General features: G+C 40.6%; 1 protein-coding gene across 4 annotated transcripts in view; it reads left to right on the plus strand.

Annotated features, from left to right (window-relative positions):
• The window catches only part of ppm1e (protein phosphatase, Mg2+/Mn2+ dependent, 1E), a 56,669-nt gene extending 43,790 nt beyond the window's left edge, over positions 1–12,879 (plus strand). For all 4 annotated transcript variants that reach the window (XM_080866119.1, XM_080866121.1, XM_080866120.1 and 1 more), the window contains 5 exons: positions 3,300–3,499; positions 4,626–4,814; positions 5,097–5,240; positions 6,224–6,317; positions 7,228–12,879. In XM_080866119.1, coding sequence (XP_080722245.1) covers positions 3,300–3,499; positions 4,626–4,814; positions 5,097–5,240; positions 6,224–6,317; positions 7,228–8,156 — 1,556 coding nt within the window. In that variant the 3' untranslated portion in view covers positions 8,157–12,879. The remainder of the gene's footprint in view (positions 1–3,299; positions 3,500–4,625; positions 4,815–5,096; positions 5,241–6,223; positions 6,318–7,227) is intronic.
• The last annotated feature ends 4,090 nt before the right edge of the window (positions 12,880–16,969 follow it).

Genomic DNA, 16,969 nt, shown 5'->3' on the forward strand with positions numbered 1-16,969 from the left:
CGTGCAGCCAATCATTTGCTAACAGTCACAAAAATCTAGTATTGCTAACATATGTCAGAGATGTTGTTTTTTTTCTTACAGTGAACAAGAAATTATAACTTTACGTTTCAAATTAAAATTCAAAAATGCTTTATTTATTCTCAACAGAGCAGTTATAAAGGAGCAGAGAACGTCAGCTGAGATATACAACATTGAAAAAAATTAAATAAATAGAAAAAGTACAAAAATATAAATGCAATCCAATTACCAAAAACACTCATTATTTACTAAAACCATAAAAGCATAAAGACTGGGTTTGTTTCCATTACATTACACCAGTTTCTCTTTAGTTCTCCTGCTTTAAGCGGGCGAAGCGCATACAGTGAATCCAGCATCAGGAGCTGTAGAAAGGTTGTAAATGTTCTGCTCTTGCTGGAGTTGTAGTGAGGCTCAGAGTGCACCACCACCACCATCTCTCTGCTTGTGCGTCTTGTGTTGTGTAACAGCCGATCACATCCTGTTTGATGCCGCTTCATTGCACGCCACAATTCTCTTTTTTTTCCCCCTCCAACTATTTGCAAGGTGTTATGAATAGACCTTTACAACATCTCCATTTGGAGCAAGACAGACGGGAGGAGAGCGTGAAACATTCGGCTCACAAAGTGCAGTTTATTACCAGGACATTGGGTTTGATGTGCACATACTTTTAAAAAGGAGGATGAGTGGATGCAGCACCAGCTGGCTCTCCATCTCGCTGATGCCATATTTTTCAAGCAAAGTGACAGTGAGAAGAGAGAGAAAAATCAGGATAGACTATAATACCAGCAGATAGCATTAGTAGGTCACGCTCACATACTCGCACAGACGTGGTTATTACAGCGAGCGCATATTCTGCTTACAGGCTCGCCTCTGTTCCACTAACTTGTGTACCTGAGTGAAATCTGCCAATGACTTTGCCTTTCTGACAAAGTAAAACAGGCCCCTGGAGTGCCTCTGTTCACAAGGGTGTAATTTCCTCCGGGGGATGAGGAGTTTTCAAATGTCATTGTTGGGTATTTTTTGACACAGCAGAAAAATTTAGACAAGAACCTTTTAGTTTAATTCACCCTGTAAAATCTCTCTGAGAGGAAGATGTGCAGGGACTACCCAGGGATAAAGTACTTTAATTTGACCAATGTTTCTTTAATTTTTAGATCTCGCAAAGCAGTTCTTGGTAAATGTTACTGACAATTTGTCTTCTGCTATCTGGAGAAATATTAAACCTTGTCCAGAAAACTGTGCTGTAAGGATGAAATGGCAACGGTGCAACCAATAAATTGGAACTGTGATCCACATGAAGCAATAAAAAGGTTTATTTATTCAAATACTTACTCATTAAAGAAAATACTCTTGTTGTAAGCTGAATGTAGACCAACCTCATGAAGGTTCGAAACTCGACTCATTAACTTTCTTTTTTCCTCTCCATCTGGCCAGTACGAGCAAAACCTGCCAGAGGAAAATATAGGAACAAAGAAGTAGCAAGATAACAATGTTAACACATAATTATTTTCAGCTATTAAATCCCCCCCCCCTTTCAACTTAACTGAACTTAACTACTGAGGTTTTGTTGAAGACAGAGTCGGTAAATTAAAATAAATTGATATGGACAGACGTCACACCCCTGCAATGGCTTATCCTGATCAGTTACCAGAAAATGTATTTATGCTCATTTATGTAATCACTTAATGCACTGCTCAAATGAATTAAGGGACCACTTGATCATCATAGTATGACACACAAACGTCTGGGATATTAATCTCTCCAGTCGGGAAGGAGAAACCACTGCGAGTCCATTTCAGCTTTGATGCAAATGAAATTGACGACAGGTGCACTGAAAGGCAACAACAACACAAGCTCCAAAAAGGGAGTGTTTTTGCAGGTGGTGGCCACAGATCATTGCTCTCTCCTTCTCCTCTGTGGCTCTTTTTTTTTCTACAGTTTTGCTTTTTGCCAGTGTCCTGATCACTGCTGTTACCACGAGATGGTATCTGTTGCACAGGGAGTCCAGCTTCTCCACGATCAAAAGGTTTCCTGTGTGAAGAGCGTGGAGGAGATATAAGGAGATGGGCTGTGGGAGAACAAGACAAGGGCTCAAAAGGGCTGAGATCTCCTCCTTTATGTGTGAAAGAACAGGAGGAAAACTGCCAAAGTCCAGTAAATTATGACCTCGGCCAGGATATTCACTTGCATGAGGTCCCAACGGCCTAGAGTGGGGCCTGTGCTCATAGATGAGAAAAATGCACTTCTACTGGCTTTCACCAGGAAACAGAGCTGGCAGGTCTATACTGAGCTCATTAGACAGATGCTGTCTAAAATCCTGGAGAAGCTGGTCTAGCTGGATAAACAGAATGGGCTGCAGGTCCCGTCCCCTGTTGCCAGCAGTGACAAAGGCACCAGCAAAAATCAGTCAGGAAGGAGAAAGAGAGAGCGATGCCCTGAAGCACCACCTGCGAAACCATCCCCTGTTTAGGGCTTGTCTTGTTGTTTCTTCTCAAATGCACCTTTAATCACTTTGATTTCCACTAAAGTAGCTGACATGGATTCAGAGTGGTTTCTGCTTCCTAACTGGACAGATTGATAACCCTGAAGTTGTGTTATATTGTGACGATAAGTGCTCCCTTCATTATTTTTTGAACAGCAAAAACACCAGGTGTTTTCTAATTTCTCAAACATGAATCTTTGCAGTTTATATATAAATGTAAACTGAATGTCTTTGAGTTTTAGATTAGACATCTGAAAATGTTGCCTTGGACTCTGGGAAACTACACTGAAGATTTTCTGTGTTTTCCTGACATTTCATTGAGGAACAGCTAATTGACATAAAAAATAAATGTACTTTGTACCTCAAACAGTTATTGCAAAGCTACATTAAACCTTTCCTTAAATGAAATAAATAACTATCATATAAATTTAAATGGTCACAAAAATGATCAGATTTACAGATGTGCCATTTCAGGGTAACCGAAATATTGTTTTACTTTCGCTATGGTAAGAAAACTGGATTAAACTGTAAGAGTGATTCATGCACATTTTCTTTATCTTTCCAGTACTCTGTGTCACTATTAGAAGCTATTGTTACTGCAGACTGAGCGATCACCTCTCAGACAGCTTTCAGAGGCACCTAGAGACGCACTGTTTGATGTTCAAAAGATACATCTCTGATAGAGTATACTTTCAAAAGTGCAAGCTCTATAAACTGAGCTCCAAACCAACAGTGGAAGCAATGAAGCTAAAATAGAACAGCCTGGCTCATCGCGTGTGTGTGTGTTTGTGTGTGTCAGAGATGGAGTCTGTGAAGCTGGCCCGGCTGGTGTTTAATAGACTGTTTGAGACGTGCTGCCTCTGGCTGAAGGAGCTCCCCTTCCGCCGTCGTCCACAGCCATATTATGAGACGTCCATCCACGCCATCAAGAACATGCGGCGCAAGATGGAGGACAAGCACATCATCATCCCTGACTTCAACACACTCTTCAATATTCAGGTAGGGGTTAGTGTCAAAAACACACAAAAACTCATGCATTAAATATGTTACATTAGGCCAGAGGTCAGCAAACTGCAGCTCATGAGCCATGGGTTAGAATTACGGTCAATCATAACCTAATTAATACACTATCCTGGATCAACACAATAATGATTCCACAACACTGGAACTGACCAATCACATTGTTGGGATGTCATAGCTTTGCGACTTGCAAAAAAACTTGCTGATGTCCACTTAGGAAAAGGTTAGGTTAGGTTTAGGATTACGGGGCTATAGGTTAGGGTTATGAGATCAGGGTTACGGTTTTGTGTGTGGTGGGACGGTCTTTCCACATCGCAAAACAATGACATCACTACAATGTTGAACCTGGACCAACGTTACTTTTGTTTATCCAGAAACAACACTAACATGACAATATCAGATCAAACATTAATACATATTAATGTTTGATCACATTAATCACATTAATGTGATCACATTAATACATCATTTCTGGCCCCTTGTTTCTATTTTTGTACTCTGTTAGCAACAACAAGCCTTTTCAAGCTATTTTTATTTAATTATTTATTGATGAAATAGGGCTCGAAAACTTAGGACCATAAACTCCAGAGTAAAATGTTTTCTGAAATCAGAGGAGTCGCCTCCTGCTGGCAATAAGAAAGAATGCAGTCGATTTGGCACAAATCATATTAAACACCCAGTTTCTCTCTCTCTTTGTTTGGTTGCCCCTAAACTACATGATCAGACCTTGAGCAGCCAGGTACATCTTGGGCCCCTGAAGGATCTTATTTCATCATCATGGTGCCTAGCAACTACCCACCATCATGCTAAAAGGACCCATATGTAGCATTTAAGTACCTGTAATTCCGTATATTTTATATAGAATACCTTAGCAAATATTGCATATAGTAACTTTTGATATATCCAAATTGTGATGTTTGCAGTCTCAATATTACATTACATCATTTGACCAATTAGGCCATTAAGTCATTTGAGTTTACTGTATTTAGGGACTACATCAAAAGTTTGATGCCAAATAGATAACTGTGGAAATTTGTTTTTGTGATATGGGAGTTTCACGCCATGCAGTCCAGCCTACAAAATCATGTTTTTTCCTGTCTGCCAGGATCAGGAAGAGCAGGCTTTCTTTGCTGTGTTTGACGGTCATGGAGGTGTTGATGCTGCCATTTATGCAGCCAATCACCTTCACGTGAACTTAGTCCGGCAGGAATCCTTCAGCCAGGACCCCAGCGAGGCGCTCTGCAGAGCCTTCAAACTCACCGACGAACGCTTTGTGAAGAAGGCCTCGCGAGAGGTAACCACATAATCCAAGGACGAAACCATTTAGTAGTATTTACTGCACAGTATTCCTAAACTATGAAGTACTGTTAAGTTTACTCATGGTGAATAACACTATTTATTTATTATATTTATGCTATGAGTATAATTCCAACAGCTAGTCCAATTTTAATAAGAATGAGACAGAGGTGTCTTTCTAAACAGCTCAATGTTGTCAACATTTTTTTCTGCTCGTTTCAAAGTATTTGTGGTGATGCAGCTGCTCTTGAGAACACTGTGACATGTGTCTGTCTGGCAGAACCTACGTTGCGGCACAACAGGGGTGGTGACGTTCCTGCGGGGCCGGACGTTGTACGTGGCCTGGCTTGGAGACTCCCAGGTCATTCTGGTCAGGAGAGGGCAGGTGGTGGAGCTGATGAAACCACATAAACCAGACAGAGAGGTGAGATAACTCAGTCTCCTCATACCTCAGACATGATGAGTCCTTTATGAATTTCTCTGTGGATTGTAGAAACTCTGTTAGCAGCCACGCCTACCTGCTGTTCTGACCTTCTGTTTGTGAGGGGCAGTCAATCAGATGTAAACTTTCTCAAATAGACAGTGGCAAGGATAAGACAAATGACAATAATTTATCAACTTTAATAAAGAGTTGTTTTATACGTTGGTGCATTTTGACTTAGATGGATTTCAGATTAATCATATTTGCACTTGCATTATGTAAAGATCCCATTACTGTGTTGTGTTGATTTAATCGGCAAAAGTACTGAAGTGTAAAAACGTCGAGTTTCCATTTTACGGCGTTATGTGGCAAAATATTTATTTTCTCTGAGCAGTTGGCAGGCGGTGAGAACTTTCGTAGATTAATAGTTACAGCCAAAAAAATATTCTGGCACCAATAAACTCAGATAAAACAACACATTGTTAATTTACACTTCTTTTAAAAAAAATGAGAACAAATGAGATATAATGTGTTATTTAGTGATATTTTAGGGTGATTTCTGCCAAAGTTTTATATTTCACAACCAAATGTGAGAGCAGTATTATACCACCTGCCTGCTGAGTACCTGAAAGGTGCACGTCGTAGTCAAACAACTGAACTCCCTTAAAAATCTGTATATAGGAAAACTTGTGCTTCATGAGCTTTCCACTTCCTGTTCATTATTGTAATTTGTCGCAAAATTTCCACTCCATTATTGCTCACCATGTGTTTCTTTGTTTAATTCTGCAACAACAATAGTAACACAGGACACCGTCCTCCTTCCTTGCTACATCCCAGCCTGTTTCCAGCATCATTAATCTAGAAACAGCACCAGCATTTCAGATTTTAAGGGCACAGCAGAGGCGGGCAAAGCATTGTGCTTTAGTACTGAGCTTTCTGCTGCAGAATGGCAGCACAAGATGATTCCAATCATTTTGTGTCTGCAGGATGAGAAGCAGAGGATCGAGGCTCTCGGAGGTTGTGTGATCTGGTTCGGCACGTGGAGGGTCAATGGCAGCTTGTCTGTATCCAGAGCGATAGGTAAACTTTTCATGCACATTCTTTTTACTGCACAATTCTCATACATTTTTGTAGCTTCATAGATGACCCTTAAACGTGTCACATTGAGTTAATCATAAAGTTTCTCTTTTGAAAAGAGAAATATGTGTAATTGTGGGCAGACTGTGGGCAGGTTGTGGGTGGTACCCTTCTTGAAAACTGCTCATCCAAAAAGAACGACAGAAGTCATTTGCTACAGAAAAGACAAAAAACAAATATAAAATGACATTAAAACACATCCGTAAAAGCATATCCAAGTTTAGCAGCTTACACGTTTACCTGGCAAGGAAAAGACTCCCTGGTTCAGACCGAGGAATACAGACAAATCCCTTTGAGGTTTTGAGTCAGGAAGTAAAAAAAATCGACCAATCAAATATGCAGAGCTACCTTTTGTGGTGACCCTTTGTGAATAAGGGAGCAGCCAAAAATAGCTTCCTTACAGAAAAATTGATCCAGCTATCTTTTTGAGAACCAGACTTAGTTTTAGAGCTGCAGAGTGAGGGAAAGGAAAAGTTGCACCTAACCCTAATGTATCGGTTCACTCTTATTTTTTTCACATCCCTTCAAGAACTAACATGAGAGTTAAAGATTTCCTTTAGGGTTAAAGTTACAATTTAACCCTAAAACAGAGTTAGATTTAAGGTAGGGTGTTAAATGTAAGAGTACAGAGAACTTTAACACCCCCACCCCACCCCAACCCCACCCCAACATTTAAAGCAGCACATGTACATATGCTAATCCCACTATTAGAAAGCAGTTATTATAAATATAATGTTATTATTTTAGATAATTTCCTACTAGATTCCTTTTCCTGATTCATGAGATGTTCCTGGATGTTTTTACCTTAGTCTGAGCAGATCCTCACAGATTAAACTGTTACCTGTGTTGACAGGTGACTCTGAGCACAAACCCTACATCTGTGGCGACGCAGACCATGGCATCTTCCCATTGGATGGTTCAGAAGACTACCTGATTCTGGCCTGCGATGGCTTCTGGGACACGGTGAATCCAGATGAGGCGGTGCGCGTGGTCAGCGATCATCTCCAGGAGAACGCTGGGGACACCACCATGGTAGCTCATAAGCTGGTGGCCTCAGCCCGGGATGCGGGCTCTAGCGATAATATCACTGTCATAGTGGTCTTCTTGCGGGACCCTCGCTCGCCACCACCCACCAGCACCGAGGAAGAGGAGGAGGGTGTGGTGGAGGGAGAGGTGGCGGACGAGGAGGAGGTAGCAGAGGTGGAGGAGGAGGAGCAAGAAGAGGAGGAGCATGAGGAGGAAGATGAAGCGGTCAGGGTAGAGCGTGATGGCGGAGAGGGAGGAAGCAATGCGGACAATGGGGGGAAGAGCCGTGGAGGCTGGCCCCTGCAGCAGTGCTCAGCGCCCGCTGACCTTGGCTACGAAGACCGAACTGACTCGTTCACGGACAGAACTAGCCTCAGCCTGCTGGGGCCATCGCTGGAGGGCCGCATCTCGCTGACCTGCGGCTCTTTCGGCCTTAGCCCCGACCTCTTTGCCGCCTCTCACATCTTCCGAGAACGCGCACTGAGGCGCAGGTCCTGTGTCCCTCTTCAGGAGTCCAGCATCTCTAGCTTCACGGACCCACTGTGGCCCCACACAGCCATGCTGTTAGGCCAGGCAGTGAGGCGAAGCCGCAAGCTCGGTTATGGTAGTCGCCGGTGGGGGCGGAGGTTGCCAAGCAGATCCAGGGAGCTGCTAGGCCTGTTACCATCTGGCCCCCTGCTGCCCCACATGCAGCGCTACTCCAACCAGAAATCCGAAGTGGCAGTGCCTCAACTGCCCCATGATGCCACCATCTGAAGAGGTGACCCAGACCAAACCATCTCCTTCAACCCTCCTTCCTGCCCCGCAGTCCACCCATCCACCTTTGCCTTCAACAACACGTCAACATGTCTTTCTTTGATAGTTGGTAGTTGTAGCTCCTGCAGTTGTTATGTGATTATTGAATCTCTGTCAGAGGAGTGGTGCTCTCTGTCCTAAGCTGAAATGTTTCCAATTGTAAGCTGGCCCATTAACACAAGCCCCACTCCTCAATGCTGTAGGTAAAGCTCATAACTGCATTCTCCATTGGGACCACTGACCAGTCAAAATGAAGCCAGAGCTGGAAGTGCAGGTTAATAAGATGTGTTCAGACTGAAGGACACAGCTTACCGTAGGCACCTTACATAAAGTTTACGTCTGAGTATTTCATTAACGAGGATATAAGTGAAGATTTAAAGGCAAATAACAGAAAGAACTGGACACCAGAAACATTTAGAAGCAGTTTTGTTGATGAGAAACATATTCAGTCTGAACACATTTAAGATTAATTTATGTGCTTGGTCGCTCTACAGACTATTTTGAAGAGACCATTTTAAAAAGAAAGAAGATGCAACACAGAAAAGATTAAATCTGGTACTTGAAGAAGGAAAAACTGAGGATGAAATAAAGAAAAAATTGCTCGGCTTGGTCAAAAGTATGTGGACAAAAGTATCATGTACTGCAGGGATCTGATCCCTTTTAGCCATCTTTACCGTCATTTCTTGTTACTCTCTTGTTACAATATATAAAATGTATAAGCCACCACCAAACTACTTTTGCTGGTTTGCTCATTCGCACAAAGTGGACAGACGGGGGGGAGTCAAATCTATCTCCGTAGCTCTAACTGAACTTTTAAGTGTAATCATCCACAGACTGTTTTTTTTTTTTTTTTTAAATTCTGCATCTCACTGTGCAGTCATACCCAGGTATAAATGCACGGCGAGGTGTCACATATCATCTTTTCTTCTGAGTAAGCTACTGAGAATGTCGAGCGACCCAGCATTAAATTAAGCTCTAATAGCGCAGCCTGCCTCTCTGTCTCCTCAACAATCCCTCGGTGGCAGATGAATAACATTCGTAAACGGAGGCCGGAACAATTGTTGCTCCTGGTTTCTCGGACTGGAAGCACACACTGTTCTGCCCCCTCCAATTCAGTCAATGACCCAGCCATTATCCAGCCACATTTGTCTACAGATAAAAGCACTTAGCACCGGATTATAAAAGATTAGCAGTCACTTACCTGAATAAATTCTTCATGTAGTCCAGATGGTGATATGCTCCTGAGATAATGGGGTTTTTAGAGTGGGTTTTAAAAAAAAAACAAAAAAACAATTTCATCATAGTTTTGGTTGTTTTTGTTTTTTACAGAAAACCCAGTGAAGAAAAGCATTTTTCCCACAGGTATTCCATACCTTCCATATTACTGAGTTACTGAGCTCCATGTCCTTTATGCACACCCAGTCACTCATTGTTTCCTATCACCATTAAAGACAAGTCTGGCTTGTGCGTTCAGCCCAGTCATATCACGAGGCTCTAACAGCAAAAGAGATTAACATTTTTATTTTGCCAAAATAAAAGTATGGATACCACTCTCACATCTGTCTGATAAATATGAAGCTATTACCAGCAGCTGATTGGCTCAGCTTACTGATGCTTACTTATGGATAACACCGATATCTATCACCGCTATGTCTATCAAGATAGGATGACCATGCAATATTTTCCAGCTGTATTATTTATTAATTCAGAGAAACAGGAAATTTTCTAAACGTTTTTAATAAGGTGGGGTCTGATACAAGTTTTTCTAGACTGTAACGTTAATATTTTGCTACCTTTCGGCAGACTATTATGTTACTACCCAACAAACATATTACATAATTCCACGTTGTTACATTTTGTCATAAGAACTTGGTAAGTTTGTATGCTTCTCTTGTAGCAAAATAACCAGACTATTTTGCAACGTTATAGTAACATTATAGAAAAATGTGGAGGTGATGTCATACATGTGAGGTACATTATAATGTTTTATAATGCTGCTTTGACTGGGCTTTCTCTTTTATGTTAGTATTGTGTCATTTTTAAATGTCGAGCAAATGTAAGAGACCAGGAGGAGGCGTTGCCGCTACACTGCCCCAAACAGATTTTGTTGTAGGGTACCTGCTTCCAGTCTTCACGCTAAGCTAAGCTAATTGACATCTGGTTTGCAGTGGCTTCTTGTTTAACTGAGTGTACAGATGTGGGAGTGGTTTCAACTTCTCATGAAGAAAGCGACCCAGCCAGTGTCCCCAAAAGTTAGGAGCCTAAGAGACAGCTATCAAAATGTAAATAAAGAATCACTGCATAACAGTATATCATCTACATTACATAGTGCAGCTACTACTGTGCATTCACATCCTCCTTAGATGGTCCCAGTTGGGAAAATTGTTCTTCCGACTTCCGCTGTTCATGTAGCCTATAGCATTTAATGTGAAAACAACATGAGTGCTACAAAGAAGACATGTTGTATTTTCTTACTAAGTGCTTTAAAAAGTACACACATATTCATAGCTATAATGAATTAATATGGATTTACCTGACTTGTTATCCAAAGTTATGGCAAATTAATAAAGAAAACATTTCCAAAATTAATTTTCATCACAAATGTGTATGAAAATGTGAATTTGCACCACTAATCAAAGATTTCTCAGTATAAGCCAAACACTTTGTTTCATTTGTCTCGTAGCAACATTTTTGCAGACATTCAGAGTTGTTGTAACTTCAGGGCATGTTTTGCAGTTGGTAGCTAATTTTTCCAATTCCTTTCAACACCACATGAATAGACAAATAGCTGCCACTGTCAGAGAAATCCACTGTGGCTGACTCCCATGGCTTCACAGAGCCTTTATAATTGGATCTGATCTAGATTCTGCAATGGACAACAGGCTCACTTCAGGTATCTTATCAGGCCATAGAAATCTTCAGTTTTTATACCACTTTGCCTGAATAGATATTCCTCACATTTATGTTTGTTTTTTCATGTCTTATCCCAAATATCCACTCAGTACAGATCCTATAAACAATAATTCATAATCATAAATACCAAGCAACCATGTAGCCATCAAACAATAATCCTCTGACTGACTTTATGTGATAATACTACAAAGACAGTTTTTTTCATATTGGACTCATTAATCCCTTTCTAATGACACTAATAACACTTAAACCCAATATAATCTCACTTTGCATTAAATATATTACCTTTTGTATTTCACCATACTCTATGGCTATAATCTAATATTACTGAAAATTTACTCTGAAAAATATTTACCTTTATACAGAAGCGTGCACTAATCTGATTGATTCCTGGCCAACAAACTTTAGTTCAAACAACAGCTGTGGTTAGTATTTTTATGGGGTCATTCAATTTTGAAACAAAAACCTTGTAAAAGGTTCTCAAATATACCCTCATAACTAGCTAAAAACAAGAAGTTTACCATCCTCTACAGCTACTGAGAATGCTAACTTTTTCACAAAAGAAAATTATTTTTGTACTGAGGGCAAAGTTAATTAGCTCCAACAAAAATCCTGTAAAGCGTTAAAAGTAAAAGGTATTTTGATGCAACCCTCTTTAAAGCTTGGGGGAAAAAACACATGGAATCAGTATAAATCCTATCTGACATTCAGCTGTTAATATTGGACTTTTAATGTTAGCCCACATGAGAGAAGGCTCGCATCAGGGCTAACCAGTGTTTGGTGATTTTAATGTTTTTAGTGGCCGTGTTTTAAGACCACTCAGCAAAGACTTTAAAGGGGGTAAAGTGGGTATTTATGTTGAATCATTATCTAAATTATCTTAAGACATTAAAAATCACCTGTAAACCCTGATTTAAAAAAAACTTTAAAACGTTTGTTGATTTTTGCCACAAAAATGGGATTTTTGTTCTCCATTAGCCACCATTGTTTCTGTTTCTCCCACATACTCTGGATTAATTTAATGCCATCTGTCTCTTAGTCTGCTTTAATACTAGTAAACTAGTTATCCAGCTGAGCAGATATATAAAAAAGGTGGCGCACCTATATATTTTTTACATATTCGCCATGCTTTATTTGTTATTAAAGTCCAACTTCAAATCCAGATTATCAAGGGTAACCAAACGAAACAATAGCCAGCGAGATTGCAGCTATTTAATGAGGTTACAATACGAGCAAGTGCACAGACAATATAAAAGATGGATGTAGCCACCATGACGTTACGAAGCCTTAGGCGGAACTTTTTCAGTGTTTTGAAACTCGATGCGACAACTGATCAATCAGAACTTGTTAGCCAGTGAGTATACCCTGGATAATTCTCCTTTCTGACAATTAACAAAGTGGACCTGACGGTTTATTTGATATGACCTGAAACTCTGAGCTATATTTTTCCATAGGCTTCTCTAGGGCCAGAAGTCCTTTTGCAGCCAGAGAAGTCACCTCCTGGTGCCCTTTAAAAAAAATGTATCTTGAAGGCACTTCCATGCTGGCTTCAGTTTTCAGGCCTGGAAGCTACACCCATTTTTTCATTGTCTATGCTAGCATACAGAAGCCCATTTTGAAGATGTAAGCCACCTGTACCCCCTCCTCCAACCCTCCAGCCTGTGAGTCCATGCACTGGTCCAAGAGGCCTGCTCACCATGGGATTACTTACCTTTGTTTCTTGTGTTTTGAGGTTTGGAAAGGCTAAAAATCTGGCTGCTACGCTTTTGTGTGGACAACACTGTACCTCCACTCTTTCCAAATGTTAGTGATAACCTGGATCTGTAAACAGTTCATCCACTTTCACTGGCTGACGAAACACCCAGCATCACTAACCCTGTTGCTGTTGTCTCCTGTAACCATCCTGTGGACTGAATAGTGACGAGCATGAGCAGAATGTACCTCATGTCCCAGAATGTCCTGACAGACTTGGTGAAGAGGGTCAACATGAGGTGTTTACTTTGTTTTTGTTTTTGTGAGGGTAAGAATAGTTTTTTGAGGAATGTACCGTCCAGACACTCAACAAACTACAGCCACTGGATCGCATTTTGTGGGACTGTATCTGCAGTGTTTGTCTCCAGAAGCGTGAAGACGATAGGCAACCAAGGAAATCAAGTCATTCTAAAAAAATCACTTAGGAATGGATGTGTGTATATTATGAGTAATGTGAGTTAATTGGGTGCTGGAGGAGTGTACATATAATAATTCTGTCTTGTAAATCAATGGTTTTAGTCCATCAGCTGGTGAGATATCTACTTGAAAAAGTCATGAAAACATACATTAAATTATTGGCTTAATCTTCTGCAATAGCTTTGATTTTTTTTATTAGTATCAGCCTTAAAAAATGCCAGTCATATCAGTAGGTTTGCGTTACAAACACAACCATTTTAGCTCAAAGATTAGAGCTTTCACAAAGCCTTGAACTCCGGGGAAGCAGAGCCGCCATTGGGTGACAGGGTCTTGTTATAATGATAGACATATGACAATGTTGGAAATACATTACAGGGTTACCTTGGCAACTGGAGCTTGGACTATCCACCAGCTGTTAGCTAAAAAGGCATGGGTGTGCGTCCACAAGCGACTCGCCTATAATTCCCAGCCAAAATCCTGCAAATGCATTGACAGGTTCCCAGATTATTGCCGAACATCTCTGATCCAAATTATGTCACTAACACCAAAAGGCAGCGTCCATTTCTATTATATTTTGTTTACTGCAGGGGAGCACAGTGGAGCAGTGGTGCAGTGAGGACAATGAGACAGTCCTGGGTTCAAGCCCATGAGCCGGCTGGGGTTTTCTCTGTGCCTCAGCTTCCCGTCACAAAGACATGTACGTTAGGTTAATAAACTACCTGTCAGGGTGTACCCTGCTTCTCACCATGATGGCTGGGATTGGCTCCGGTCCCACTGTGTGACACTGAATTGGATAACTGGAAGATGGACAGATGGATGGTAGTGATAGAGGGGAAATCATGGGTCCACCAAAGTTGTTAGGGTTCATCCTCTGGAAAGCATGAATTTCTGAACAAACTGTGGAAAAATAGCAGTAATACTATCAGAGATCAGTTGTTAGTCAAAATACAAATGCATGGAAGTGATGCAATGGTCTGTACAAGACCATACAAAAAGGAACAATCGCACCATTATTCACTACTTAATGATTTTTGCATTAAAGAAATGGTCCAGATATTCTCAATTAAGAATTAATAACTCTCCTAGGAGTTATTAATAACTCTCCTAGGAGTTATTAATAACTCTCCTAGGAGTTATTAATAACTCTCCTAGGAGTTATTAATTCTCAATTAATAACTCCTAGGAGAGACTCGAAAATTTCATTTTATTTACATTCATTTCTCTAATGCTTAGTTTAATACAGTTTTACTTTGGTTTAGGGTTGAAATATTGGACTATGGTGACATATCTGTCTCTTGAGTGAGCCGCTCACAGCCTGAATACATTTCAGATGCATTATTTTAGATCCTGAACCCATATCTGTTCAAGCAGAGAAACACTAAATATCCAGCAAACACACAGTCTGCACCATCTACTCCAACATAAAATTGTATTACATTAAGTTTGATGGTTTTTCATTAGAACGAGATCTCCTTTGATGTTAAGAGGTTTTGATATTTGGTGGCAGTTCTGCTCTGCTATAGGAAACTGCTGTGTGCACACTGACACTCTGAAGCTCGTTTTACTTGTGCCCACTCCAGCTTTGCAGTGCAGTTGTAGTTTTCGGTGTCCTGTTGTTCAGTTTTTCAAACCGTGACAGCTCTCAGTGACCAGGAATCCCCGCTGGCTGCATTCATGTGAATACAGTGTTACCCATCATACTGAAAAACCACAGAAGTTGTCACTGTATAAGCAAAGAAAGCATTTGCCATCATTCCCTGTGGTAAATCCTCCACCTTAGATCGAGAAACCCTACACTCCCGACCCGCTCACACTCTGCTTGCTCTTAATAAGTTCCTCTGAGTCGGACGTGTCCCCGCTCTCATGATGAAAGCAAGCAGAGGTTCGGCTCTGCTCTCCCATGATCACCGTCCAACTATAGGGCCCTCTGTGAATCTGCACTGTGTCTATGTACACAAAAGCTTTTTCTTTTACTCTGTAAGCAATAATGACATTGCATTAAAGGCTCTCTGTGGGTTTGTCTTCTGCTGAAGGATGCAACAAAATACAGTTGTGTTAAGCCATACTTGAAAGGGCATAATGGGCGAGTCCATGAAGTCCGTTTCCCATTCATTTTATCTGCAGATGAGTCCTAATATGTCTCAGATCAGCTTTAGCATTAGATAGAAGAATGAATGTGAAGCTTTCTTCTATAAAAACAAAAAAAAAGGAGCTGGGATAAAAGAGGCAGGATGTTTAAACTTGTATAAGCCATCTGTGTGCGTTAGAAAAGGAGTCCGGACTTCTGAGACCTATGCACTGCTCAAATGTAGACCAGTGGATATGTGGTGAGTTGGGAGTAGGGCTGAGAGTGAGAGCCTCTCCCCTTCTTGTCCTCCAGGCTTGAAGACAAACCCCATGATTGGCACTTCTTCAACATGCAGGTTAGGTAAAGAAAAAATTATAATAATAATAAAAAAAAAATGTAAAACACACACTGAGTACCTGTATTATCTGTGTTCCTGTAGTATATAAATATGTGTATTGTAACTGGTGACTAATTATGTATATAAAGATTAGACCAAGTCTCTGGCTGATGCTTTTTCTTTAACTGTGACTGTCTGACATCGCATAAAAGACTGTCGGCTGATGCGTTCTCATTTAATTTATTGAATCTAATAGCTGTGAAGCATTTGCATCAATAGGACCGTCTGCAGGCATGTTTTTGGGAATAAATGTTAACATTTGGCAAGTAAAATTATCAACTACCTACAAAATATTGCTATTTAAGTAATTATTATATAATTTTTTCTTTGCCTTCATTTTTTCACATTTTGTCTGGTTTGGCCCACCAGAAAAAACACCAGGTTGGTTTTAAAAATACATCTATAGAAGATACTTTCGTTGGTAATTAGACACATAACAGGTTCATAGATTCACTAACTGATCAAATTTTATTATTATATGATGCTTAAAACATTATACCCATCCCAAATGGGCTTACAAGACACCTATGATAATTAACCAGAACTAGAGTATCACAATAACCTATAAGTTGCCCTATAAACAACCTTGAATCAAAACATTTCTGGGTTTAAAGATTTTAACAAAGATTAAATAAATGAGAACGGCACAAAATAAAGTTTAATTCATGCGCAGCTTCTTATTCACATAATTCAATTCAATTCAATTTTTATTTATAAAGCGCCAAATCACAACAAAAGTCGCCTCAAGGCGCTTCATAGGTACAGAGAAAAACCCAACAATCATATGACCCCCTATGAGCAAGCACTTTGGCGACAGTGGGAAGGAAAAACTCCCTTTTAACAGGAAGAAACCTCCGGCAGAACCAGGCACAGGGAGGGGCGGCCATCTGCTGCGACCGGTTGGGGTGAGAGAAGGAAGACAGGATAAAAGACATGCTGTGGAAGAGAGACAGAGGTTAATAACAGATATGATTCAATGCAGAGAGGTCTATTAACACATAGTGAGTATAAAGGTGACTGGAAAGGAAAAACTCAATGCATCATGGGAATCCCCCAGCAGCCAACGTCTATTGCAGCATAACAAAGAGAGGATTCAGGGTCAGCTGGTCCAGCCCTAACTATATGCTTTAGCAAAGAGGTAAGTTTTAAGCCTAATCTTAAAAGTAGAGATACTGTCTGTCTCCCGAATCCAAACTGGAAGCTGGTTCCACAGAAGAGGGGCCTGAA

The sequence above is a fragment of the Rhamphochromis sp. 'chilingali' genome (assembly GCF_963969265.1).
Source record: "Rhamphochromis sp. 'chilingali' genome assembly, chromosome: 19".
Classification (NCBI taxonomy): domain Eukaryota; kingdom Metazoa; phylum Chordata; class Actinopteri; order Cichliformes; family Cichlidae; genus Rhamphochromis; species Rhamphochromis sp. 'chilingali'.